Source organism: Nicotiana tomentosiformis, chromosome 11 (genome assembly GCF_000390325.3).
Source record: "Nicotiana tomentosiformis chromosome 11, ASM39032v3, whole genome shotgun sequence".
Taxonomy (NCBI): domain Eukaryota; kingdom Viridiplantae; phylum Streptophyta; class Magnoliopsida; order Solanales; family Solanaceae; genus Nicotiana; species Nicotiana tomentosiformis.
Window position 1 is genome coordinate 68,885,977 of NC_090822.1, and position 13,123 is coordinate 68,899,099.

At 38.7% G+C, this 13,123-nt stretch overlaps 1 protein-coding gene across 1 annotated transcript; it reads right to left on the minus strand.

Annotated features, from left to right (window-relative positions):
* Nucleotides 1–332: 332 nt before the first annotated feature.
* LOC138901615 (uncharacterized) lies at nt 333–9,100 on the minus strand. Its single transcript, XM_070189393.1, has 6 exons — nt 9,056–9,100; nt 8,891–8,973; nt 7,552–7,880; nt 2,345–2,679; nt 1,089–1,583; nt 333–725 (listed from the first exon to the last, which is right to left on the minus strand). The coding sequence occupies exons 1-6, from the start codon at nt 9,098–9,100 to the stop codon at nt 333–335; spliced, it is 1,680 nt and encodes a 559-aa protein (XP_070045494.1).
* Between the last annotated feature and the right edge of the window lie 4,023 nt (nt 9,101–13,123).

Sequence of the window (13,123 nt, forward strand, 5' to 3'; positions counted from 1 at the left end):
TCTTCTTCAGGAAAGGCCAGCCTTCGAGCCATCTTTTCCTCTACCTTGGCATTTTTAATTTCGGCCTCAACATCGAAGCCCTGAGCACTGACCTCCTCGAGAGCTTCTCTCCGAGCCTGCCATTTAGCATGTTCGACCATGCTCTTGGCCTTGGCTAAATTAACCTCAACATCCATCCTAAACTGGGCCACTTTAGCATTAGCTCTTTTATTAGCCTCGGTCACCTCAGATCTGATCACTTCGAGTTCATTAGCCAAGCTTGCCTTATCGGAAGTGGCCAAATCTAACCGACTCTAAAGCTCTTTAACCCTCTCGATCTGCACTGAGGCATTTTATTTTGCAACCCGAAGTTGGGCCTCAGCCGACTCCAATTGCGCTTGAACAACCTCCTTTTTGGAGGCGAGGATATTCATATTTTCTTTGAATTTTTCCCCTTCGGCCATTAGCTCATCTACCTGCGAATTGAGCCGTCCGATCTGTTCAAGCCTCTGTCGAACCTGCAAAATCGATTTGTCAGTAGATATCTCCAATTCGTCTTCACTATCATGAAGAATTCGAAATACCTGCTCGGCCATCTCCTCGTGCTCATCCCGAGCCGCTGCCAAATCTGCTCGAAGTTTCTCGTTAAGAAGTTTATAGGAGTCACTCTTCTCAGTGAGGTCCCGAATCTCGGCCTCATGCTCCTCTTGAATTCGGAGGAAAGCCTCGTGATGCAACACCGAAGCCTACAATTATGAAAAAAATGTTAGAATTATCTACAACAAGTATAAAAGATACAACATAGATGTCATTGAAGTTACCCGATTCACAACATGTTGGGCCTCGTTGAAAAGGCAGGTGGGTCCTACCGCATTCATCACTACTTGATCCTCTTTGGTCACTAGGGATCGAAGATAACTAGAAATCCCCACGGGGGGGGAGGGGGGAATTCGGGTATCCTCTGGGATGGAGAGCACCACCTTCCGCCTACAATCAGGATCAATACTCGGGGCCGAGAATCGGTCCAATAATTTTGGAACCGATGAAGACCCGGTAGAGCCAGACCGTGATATTTTCTTTGGTATCGATAATCCACCGAACTCGATAACCTCCTTCGAGGCAGCTGACTCGAGCCCATCCAGAAAACTGTGGATATTGATCGGCTCCCGAATGCCCTCGTAGGATCGACCTTCCATCATGTTGGACTCACGTATCATATCATCCAAAATCTGAGGGGATCCGCTAATATCAACTATCCTGAGCTCATCCCTCGAGATATCTTCTGTTGCCTGAGAAGTCCTACCCTCGGTCTCCCCTTCAACCATCTCAGCTCGAGACAGAATAGTCTCAGCTTTTTCTTGTTCCGGGATTATGGCCAGGGTTCCCTTATTCACTTCCGTCGATTCAGAAGATTGTTGTATCACAACATTAGCCCGTACAGCGGCTAATTCCTCTCCTCCTTCTTCGGGATCGTACCTTAATTGGCGGATCGATTTCGGAAGCATAACACCAGGGGCCCCCTTTGGCTTGCAAGATTTCTTCGCCGGTTTTTTCTTTTCCGAGACCGGGGAACTCGGTACATCTTTTCTCTTCTTTTCTTTAACCTATTTTGGGACAGGAACCTCCTCATCACCAGATGGGGGCCTCATGGCAACGTCCTTCCCAAGTCTTACAAAGGAAAAATGGGGGTTAAGCAAGTAAAGAAGATCAAATGACAAACAAATTTAGAAAGAGACTTACCAAGACTCCGGACCTCCCATCGACCCTTTGATAATTCCACCCAAGCGCGCTCGGAGTACAGTCTCTGCAGCACCAGACCTTCAACCCATTGTTTAAGATCCAGAATCGGCTCAGGCATCCGAGCCACATTTGTGACAAGAAAGAAAAAATGGATCAAGAAAATGAAAGGTAGTTACAAAATTAAAACGAACGAAGGGAAATAAGTGCTCACGGTTCATATTCCATTTCTTAGGAAATGGCATGTCATCAGCAGGGATCGGGTCTGAGGTTTTGACTCGAACAAATCGGCCCATCCAACCTCGATCACGAGTCTCATCTACACTCGAGAACGGCGCTTTGGTGGCTCGGCGAGCAAGCTTGATTAACCCTCCTCGATAAAGTCGGGGACTATAAAGGCGCATGAGGTGGTCGAGGGTGAAAATACACCCCTCGATTTTGCTCGAGAAAAATCGGAGAAGAATCACTATTCTCCAAAAGAAGGATGGATCTGGCCAAGGGTCGCGTCGTATCTCTTGCAAAAAGTGACGATGACAGGGTCTAAAGGACCTAACGTAAAAGGATAAGTATAAAAACTTAGGAACCCTTCCACGTGGGTAGTAATTGATACATCAGGCGATGGGACTACCATGTGCTTATCGGCCCAGTTGCATTCTTGTTTGAATTTCTCGAGAATGTTCTCGGTGATTGTGCACTGGTACCTCGACATCGGCTCATATCGACCCGGTATCGAAGAAGGTTTTTCAACTTTAGAATCACTAACAGTTGAACACCCTACCGGAACGAATTTCTCAGGGCGAGGCTCCGCCGCATCCTCACCGCTGGCGGGTCGTGATGAAGAAGCAACCTCTTTTTTGCGGAACGGTTTTAAATGTTTTGGCCATCTGAATTTCTGTGAACAAAGAAGAAGGGAGATTGAAGTATTTGGTGTTTTGAGAAGAACAAGCAAAGAAACTCCAAAATCTAAAAATAGGAAACTTTGGGGAAGGTAAAAGACTATGAAGATTGGAATGAAAAAGGTTTAAAGGTAAAAGTTTGAAATAATGAAGAAATGGGCTATTTATAGATTTCACAGCGACGATTCAAAATTGGCAGTGGCCGACCATCGACTGACGCACATTTAGTGCCTTGGTAACTGGACCGATGGGACATTTGTCACATACGTCACAATCGGGCTCGTCGCAAACAGCAGTATTCTCCTAGTCGGAGGATGAAAAATCATATCGTTTCTCGCCATCTTCTTTCCGAGAAACGAGGGGACTATCTGTATACGGTCAAAATCGAGTTTGCCCTTCATGTGATTAATCAAGATTAGATCATGATGGACCGAGGTCCGACATCATAATATCAAGCTAGAGACCCAGAGGCCGATCAATATCGAGCTCGAGACCCAGAGACCGATTAATATCGAGCTCGAGACCCAGAGGCCGATCAATATCGAGCTCGAGACCCAGTGACCGATCAATATCGAGCTCGAGACCCAGTGACCGATCAATATCGAGCTCGAGACCCAGAGACAGACCCATATCGAGATCGACCAAGATCGTGATCGAGCCAAGGGACAAAAGAGCCGTTATGGCCGCATTTGGGGAGAAAACTCGGCGAAAATCAAGTAAAAGTTAATTAATTAGTCTATCATGGGATCTCCACTATGTATTTTTAATTATACCCAAAATGGGATTCCCCCACTATATTAAGAGTGGTTATCATTTGTAAGGACACATTGATTCAGACACACATTCATTCTAATATATATAGAAAACAGAGCCAATACTATTTTTGGGTGGCTTTTGGTATTTTAGTCAAATTGTTTCTTCTATCAATCGTTCTTCACCCAATTTGGAGGTGATTAAACTTGAAGGCTTAGGCTAATTAGTTCATCTGGTTTGCATTCATTTCTTGTATAACTAATTTCAATACACATTTATGTATCTTTCATGATTTGTACTAATTTATACCATGTATCCTTAGAACTACGTATAAATTTAACTCTATCCGTTTTTCGGGTAAACAATGGTACAGAAAGCATGATGTTTTTAGGTTTTTTTTTTGCCTTTAGTTCCCAATTTTTCTAGAGGTTGACTGACCCGTTGGAATCAATTGGGCATCATCGCAGGAGTGTACTTAGTCATAAGTAAAACCCTATTAGATAATTTTAATATTGAACCTCAGACTTATACTAGTTTTGAATTAGGAATATTGTGCTTGGCTAGTTTTCCTTTTTCGTGTGTGTGCGTATGTACGGAGTATTTTATATAGAGATGCATGTGTGTGTATGTGTGAGTCTATCTTTGTATAATATTTTTAATTCCATGTCTAGTATGGAGGGAAACTGTGAATAAGATGAACAATGATATCTATAAAGAATCAAGGATTCAAAAATATCTGCCCCCGTGGAGGATCCAAAAATATCTGCCCCGTGGATTTTGTCATAATGTTAGAAGAGCAAAAAATTAGGATTTCATTATATTGGGGGTGAGGTTGTGGTGGAGAATAACTCAATACACTATAGTTGTTCTCCACAATGTCATGTTAAGTTACCACTTACAATGAAGTACGATACAATGGTATCGTTGTTATTTAAAAAAAAAATGAGTGTAAGCAAATGTTCGGTGAATCGTATTCTGTTACTCCACAAGGGATTTCTTGTTATGCTGAGTTTAACATAAAAAGACGATGAAACTCTGAAAGATTTTTTGAGGACTCTGGATGAACACCGGGAACTTCTTGCGATAAAAATGTTGGAAATGCACGTCAAGGCTGAAGACGTTCACAATAATCATGAGGTTCCGCAAACTGGGGATATCCCTCAATCATCGGGTGGTTATTTTGGAGCAGTTTTAGCTGAAAAGGTTCCGGGTGAAAGAGTTTGGCATGATCTAAACTTATTTCCACAGGTGAATGAGGAGCGAGGAAATAATTTCTCCCCTAGTTCACATAATCCACAAGCCGAGTGGTAAACTTCAATTGTCCTTTGTGTTACGATGTTTATTTTTATGTATTGAATTTGTATTAACACTCATATATTCCACAAAGGGTATCGACCAAATATGAATTTTACAAGTTATGAACCAACGGCCAATTGGAATATGCCTAGTTTTGGTGTGTTGGATCATGGTGGTCCATCCGGGAGTCATCATCAACAGGATAATGTGTATCATGGGATATCAACACATTATGATTTGTAAGTGAAGTGATAAAACATAGATCAGAATCAACAAGTTACAAAGCTGAAAGAAGCGAAGGAATTTCAGATGATGGATCATAATTCTCCTATTTCGACAAGGAAACAAGATATTAGATCGCCGATCACGAAGCTTAACCATAAAGATCCTAAGTTCACTCCTGGTGGACAAGGGAGTAAATCATTTTTGCAAAAATAATCCACATCACAATAATAATTCATCTCCCGGTGGAAGTTCATCCATGTGCCCAATTATCAAGGATACACTTAGTGTTTTGTTGCAATAATTTGTTGTAATAAATGTATGTAAATGTTCCGCTTGCAAAATGTATGAAATAAAATTATGTTTCCATTGAGGTTAAATCTAATTGATATTTAGCATTAATACTTCAGTACAACAATTTAACATACACCTCAAGAAAAAAAACAATTGTCATTTGCCATTATCGTCGTTGTGTGGCACTATTTCATTGTCATTGTCTTCATCTTTTTCGTCAACATCGTGTACGCACCCTCCGGGACCGAGGGCATCGTAATCTAGGGCCCAGTTGATAAATATTTCTCGTATTTTATCGCTATCATCAATAAGACAACTGCTTGATTTCTATAACAATATGGGACTCCTACGGGCAACGTCTGTGATAGAACTTAGGTAGTCCTCCCACTCGACAACTGTTAGGAAAACAGGATAATCATTGTCTCTATGCATTTTTTTATTTTCTAACAAATACCAGTACTGATCCTCCATTCCACCCAGGTAGTTAAGATCATCCATTGCACGATGAACAACTAGTGCCTTTTCCATCTCTAGAATCTCCTTCATCAAATGCTGAATCACTTATGATTCATCTTTGTGTATGTTTGTTTAGAAGGTTGCAGACGATGCTTGTGGCCCAACAAGCCCATGCCAGCGACATAGTACTTCATAATCACATCGTTTTGAGTAAAGGGGAACCCATTGTAGTTTTTCGCCCCAAATTCGCATGCCTTCAGGCTTTGTAGAATGCGCTTCGCCCTCAATAATGTGCTCTGCAACTTTGAGATCAGTATGTATATTGATAGGCTTATTTTCCAAGGGACGCAGAACACCATACCACTTGACATCAACCAAATCAATATAGCAACCTAGCATATGTTTTTCAAGGTAGGGATCGATAGTGTTAAGATGTGTTTCATGGGGATCTGTTGAACAACCTTCACCTTTTTGCCTCTTATTGAACCACTTATTAAATGTTAGTGGCATTTTTGAAATGGATGTTGTAATGTTTCTTCAAATGGTCTTTGAATACAAATCTCTTGGTTCAGTTTAAAAAGTTGTCTTATACCCTAAAAAATCATAGTGCGCCACCAATATGCGTTATGTGTATTGTCTTGTCGACCTGAAAAAGTTGTCATTCTGGAAAAGTTGTCTTGTACCCTAAAGAATCATTATCACGCGAAACATAGCGCGCCACCAATATGCGTTATGTGTATTGTCTTATCGACCTGAAAAAGTTATCATTCTGGAAAAGCTGTCTTATACCCTAAAGAATCATTATCACGCGAAACATAGCGCGCCACCAATATGCGTTATGTGTATTAGCTGCCTATAAAAGCCTAGCGCATTTTAGTTATTATTTGCGTTTAATAGAAAAACTTTTCATTTTTCTAGCATTACGAAATGTCTGGATGTAATGACGTACCAATGTGTTATTGTGGCATTTACGACGATCGTGTCCTATTTGGGAACATATGCCACATTTACGCGCATAAATGGTATCACCAACATCCATTTGGTTCCGTATACGCGTTTGTTTTTGGACTTGTCATTGACTCACATAATCCTTGTTACACACCATTTTAAATGGTTTCGACGGCCAATAATACTCAGCACCCACTGGCTGCAATAGTCCACTATAGGTTTTGAAGTATGCAGCAACACTATATTCTTTATCAACCTACCTCGTTGCCGCGAAACCTGTATGTTGAAAGCACTTCATGTCAAATGAGCACGGCATGTGATAGATGGACTATTTCCCGCAGGAGCATAACCTTCTGGCTTCATTGACGGTGTATGTATTATTCCCCCGGTTGTGATGAATAGCAGTGCGAACTTCAAAAATATTTCTCTCGTTGCAATACTGCAAATATGAATGCCACTGTGCTCGCTTCCTGTATTTCTCAAATCTTTTCATTGGTATTGGCATAAATTCAACACCCATTTCCATCAATGATGATGCACCTCTAGATCTTTCAATAAACCTCTCTGCAATCTACTTGAATGACATCCGCACCATGGCAGTGACAAGCAATCCACGTGCAGACTTCAATAACCCGTTGAAAGACTGACACATTTGTAGTTAGAATTCCCCATCTTCTGCCACCATCCGCATGCAAAGTCCATTTGTCAAGCTCATGTCGCATCAACCAACTATAGGCTCCTTAGTTTTCCTACCTGATCAATTCCATTTGCCTCCTGAATTTACACTCTTGGTGATCTGTTGCAGCCATCCACATTAAATCGTGCAAGTTCTTGTTCGGATAAGCCCTCTGAAAGTTGGTCTTCAGGTGCCTCACATAGTAATGATGGTAGGCATACGGTTCCTGCCATGCACGCAAATTCTGTACATAACTTAAAATATCGCCATGCCGATTAGATATTAGACAAATACCTGAACGTTGTCTGACAACGTGCTCCTTCAAGTGGTTCAAAATAAATGTCCATATCTCTTGGCTTTCATTGGCACAAATAGCAAATGCTAGGCGAAAAATACTTCCATTAGTATCTACTGCAACGGCGATCAACAACTTAATATCATACTTTCCATAGACATGAGTGTCGTCTATGGATATTACCGACCGACAATGCACAAAACCATCAATGACTAGTTTAAATGCCCAGAACACATATCTAAATATGTGTTCTTGTATTCCCGGACTCCGCTCAAGCTTCCATTCAACAACAGTCCCGGGGTTAAAGTGTTGCAATGCGGCCATGCACCTGGGTAGAGAGGCAAAGGACTTATCCCAGTTACCATAAAAAATTTCAAACGCACATTTGCGCCTGAGAAATGCCTTTTTTGGTAATGGTACATCTATATACCTGGTGGACAGATGTTATAAACTCTTTTATCTTGTACCTTATGGACGCTTCAATGTGTGGAATTAAGACAAGAGAAATCAAGTCAACATTCGAGTTAAAATGATTCCCACTGAATGTGTCCATTTCACAATTGTGGGTGCCAATGTATTTACCCACAACCCACATATTTGTTTTCAACTTTCAAATGTGCGATTTTGAAGCCACGTTGGTCAAATTGCAATCTGGGGCACAGACGATGGATCTGTCAACAACTTGTAAGTTATTATTTTGGGAAAAAACGTTTGTTAATATTTTTTATATAACATACTAATTAATAGTGTTCTGTTATAATCCCTATTGTTAGAACGAAAATCAATGTGGATTTCAAGAATGGTATGATGAACCCATTAACCACTTATACTACAAATCATGTTTGCACTATGTTTGGAATATGACAAGGTGAATACGAACTCCAGATCTTTAAACTACAACAACAACTTGCGGCAGTGAAGGAGAAACTAAAAGAGACAGAAGAAGAAAAAATAGGTTGGAAGAGAAATTTAAGTGGTTGAAGCACAGAATAATGGGCGATAGTGACTAAACAAACACATAGACGTGTTGAGTGTAGTATTTTATCTTTATGTTTTATGTGTCATGTATTATCATTAATTGTACCGAATTTAAATTATGTTAAGTTGTCATTTTTTTTGTGTTGTAGTATTAAATTAATAAATAACTCGAGAAATAAAAACACATGCACAAATTATGTAAAACATAAATAATGTTGCTATTATATATTTAATGTCATATATACAAATAATAATAAATATAAATGTGTCCCACAACCTGTATGCTTTAAAGCATTGGCTGGCCTGAGGCGCATTCCATCCCGCCCGACTACGCTATCTGGATTATCCTTATCATGTCACCTCTTTATCGGAGGATGCGCTGCAGCATGATCGTCGGTGAGGCTGGCAGACTCGGTAGAAGCGGTCGTCGGTCTAGCAGTAACCTACAGAATAATAAGATATTTTAGTATATGAAATATAAATTACTAACGTACGTGTTAGCTAAAAAACATTTAATGGTCATACCATGGTCTCGGCGAGCTCCTGAATAAAATCATCCGTCTCCGGCATGTCAGTATCGCACAAAGTGTCCTCCATGATGGGCGATGATGATGTCCTTAAATAAAATAAAAATGCTTTAGATACTGATGACTAATCAATGAGATAAAAACAAATAGAAATAATAGTAATACAAACAAACATGTGCCTGAGTAGCGACACACTGCTTTTTCACAACATCGGAGTGCACTGAGTAGATGAAGTATGTGAAACATCCTCAACAGTCCCTGATGATGAGTCGTAACTCAGTCGTCGCCCACTATGCACCTCTCGTATCGGACGATCCTCAGCAACCGTCGATGGCCCTGGTCGATCAGGAAAATATTGATCCCCCTCCTGTTGCGTAATGGTCGTGCCCCCGATCAATAATGGAGTTGACGCAGTCAACTGCGAAGTCCCTGCGACAGCTGCAGGCTGAATGACGGCATATCATGAGGAGCATAGTGTGGCTCGGGGTGGTCACCCAGTTGATCATCTCTAATATCCTACATGGGTGCCTCAACACCCCCTTACGGGGGACCCCGTCCTCGCCGACCACCACGACCTCGTGGGACACCCCTTCCTCTCTAGTAGGGCTGTTCAAAACCAAACCGAAATCATTAACCGAACCAAACCGATAGCTTATTGGCTTATTGGTATCGGATTATCGCGGTAATGGATGGGGAACGGATTGAGATTTTATAATTAACGGTTTAACGGTTTGGGGGGCGGATTACTCAATTTTCTTATCGGATAAACCGTTAACCCGTTAAGATTTTTTATATTTACACGTTTACCCCTATGTATATAAAGTACTATTAAAACCCTAAATGGCTAAATTTCTAATTTCTATTTTTTAATTCTCAATTGTCTGCAACCAACAGAGGCAGAGAAGTCGTCAGTCTCGTCTCTCTCTTGAACTGAAAACTGAAAAGTCGAAAAATTAAAATCTCAATGATTAATATGTGTATGACTGTATTAGTAGTCTTGATGGTATTAAAAATTTGGTTAATACGTGTATGACAGTGTGAGTAGTCTTGAAGACTTTTCAATTAAAAAAATACCATTTGGTTAGATCTTAGATGGTATTAAAAAATTGGTATTGATTTGAAACTGTTTGGTATTGATTGAATGATTGTTCAAAAAATTTCTATTTGGTTTAGCTGATAAGCCATCCGATAACCGCTCGATAATTGTTAATCTGATACCAATACGCCCGTTGTCTTATTGGATGGCCAGCAGATTACTACATTTATAATCCGATAACCGTTAAGCCAAACCGTTAAGCATAATTATCCGCCGGAGGCGATGGATGCGGAGATTATAGATGCGGAGAAGCACACGGAGATGTTTCCGGACGCCGTGATGGTCGCCTAGCCGATGAGTAGATGAAACTATCTTCAACGAGTGGTCCAGCATTCAATGCGGGTCGAAGCATCTGGTTGCCGGGTTGTGTCTCCCGTCGCCACCACTTTATCATAGCCGTGTTCAATGCCTAGTCGAACTGCAACCGGCTGATCTTTGTGATCTTGTATAAACCTGTATCCTGAAAGCGTCTAACTATACGAGGATGGAGTGGGTGGGCCCTAATGAAATCCCACAAATCGTCTATACGTCTGGCGCGGAATTTTTGGGACAAACACTGCCCATCCCATATGTATGAAAACCTATGGTCGGCCTGTAACAATAGTAGCTCTAGCGATGCAGGTCCGGGATGCACAGGTGGAACCTCCATGACAATGACTGTAAATTGAATAATATTAAATAAAGTATTTTTCTTTTTAATTTCTTAATATCTTTAAAATATATTGCAATATCTTTAATATTAAAATTTATTCAATATTTTTACTATATTGTTACTTAGATTGATACATTTTCTATATTATAATTTTATATGTTAATTTATTATTTTATATGTTGGTTTATCATTTTATATGTTACTTTATTATTTTATATGTTAGTTTTCTTATTCACTTATTTTTGGGTATAATAGAATTAAATAATTAATTTTCATAACTATACATGCTTTAATTATTAAATATTCATATAAAAATACTTAGTTTGACAAATATTATTATTTTTTAATGTTATTTTCTTACGTTTGTTGACTAGAATTCGAGAGAGTTTGTATTTGAACAATCATCTTTTTTCAGATATTTTTGGGGCTAACAGATAATTAAATAATTAATTTCAATAACTACAAAGATACTACGCAAAAGGGCACTATATTTTACTGCACTAAAGGGCACTACATTACAATTACGGGTACTACATTAAAATTACGGGCACAACATAATACTACAGGGAACTAAACAACATTAAAATCACATATTAATATATGTACAACAATAACATCTAAATAAGATTAATTTTTCCTAAAATAACAATTTATAAATTTTACTAATCTTTTAGCACATAATTAATCTAATCCGGATAAAAAATAATAAATTGATTTAATAACAAAACAATCACGAAAATACATATACCACAGTAAAAAAAAAACCTAATTATCATTTTTTATAACAACTAAAAACATTAATTATTCATAAACTAACAATTTCTCTATGTTACTAATTTTTTTAGCACACTAATAATATAATCCGGATAAAAAATAACAAATTAATTAAATCACAAAATAATCACGAAATAACATAGAACACAGTAAAAAATAACTAATAGGCATTTTTATACATGAGTTTTAACAAAAAAATAAGTCAGAATACCTTGATTTTAATTTTTTTGAAAGTTGAATATTTGATGATTTGAAGCCGAAATGAGCAATCCACTACGCGATAACGCCTTAGATACGATGTTAGCTTGCTACAATACCGAGAATCTACACTTTTTGTGGGACCGGTGGGCTCCAACCGAGCTTTTTTTCATTAAAAATGGGGGGGGACCGCTGCTGGAATAAAAAATGGAAGGGGGGGTCGCGTCTGTGGGGAAGGAAGGAGAAGGCATGCTTTTTTATATAGGTATAGCGCGCATATATATGCGCGCTATACCTTCCCGTCCATTTTAAGTTCAAATATAGCGTGGTTATTTACCGCGCTATACCTTAACGGACAAACGTGCCGTTAGGGGTCGTTTGGTAGCCGATTAAAGAGGAGTTATCCATGAATTAAAACTAGGATAACTTTATACATTGTTTGGTTAAAAGAAGGGGAAAAAATAATCTCCATATAGAAGCTAGCATAAGTTATACAATGTTTGGTTGTTTTTTCCTCTTTTTTACATAAAATGTAGCATTGCTAATACAATATTTGGTTCATATTTTTCTTTTCCGCATAACTAATACATGTATAAGTTATGAGGGAATCTATGTATTATTTATGCAGGGTAGAAGGTGGAATAACTTATACAAGTATTAGTAATACTTGTATTAAAACACAAAATGACAAAAATACCCTTTATTCAAACTTGTATTTTTTTTGTTTAAAAATATATATTTAAACTATACTAACAATTTTAATAAAATAAAGTAAGCTAATAATAAATATCACTCACATTACATTTATATTACTAATCCTTATATAACTACCGCATAACTAATCCCAACATAACTCAACCTTTCGTAACTTATCCATGCATTATTTATTCCTGCATAACTAATACATACATAACTAATACACGTATAACTAATACATGCATAACTCTAACCGACCCCTTAAGGTATAACTCAGTTATTCACCGCCCTATATATAAAATAGTGCCTATTCTTTTTTTCTTTGCCTATTATGATTGCTACGGTACAAAAAAATCACAATTAGGTTTCTGACTCTCAAAATGGTTAAACTTGAACGGTTGAACCTGATTGTTTCAGTGGGCAACAAACAGATCTTAGAAAGATACACCCTGAAATTTTAACAATAAACAGGCACTAAAGTGCCTATGGGTTTTAACAAATGTACATCCACGTGGCTGGACGATTATGTATATTTATATCGTTAGTGCTTTCATGCGTAATTCCTGCACCGGATATCTACATTTTTTCAATATCTTTGTCGGTTCTATAACTCCGCGCCATTCTATTTTTTTAAGTCTAACGATATGCAT

Bases quoted from the DNA above. Each gene is read 5' to 3' on its own strand.
- LOC138901615 (XM_070189393.1), bottom strand. From the start codon at position 9,100: ATGCCGGAGACGGATGATTTTATTCAGGAGCTCGCCGAGACCATG. The intron at 8,974-9,055 runs GTATGACCATTA...ATTATTCTGTAG, and splicing joins AGGAGCTCGCCGAGACCATG to GTTACTGCTAGACCGACGAC. The intron at 1,584-2,344 runs GTAGTCCCATCG...GTCCCAAAATAG, and splicing joins ACTGGGCCGATAAGCACATG to GTTAAAGAAAAGAAGAGAAA.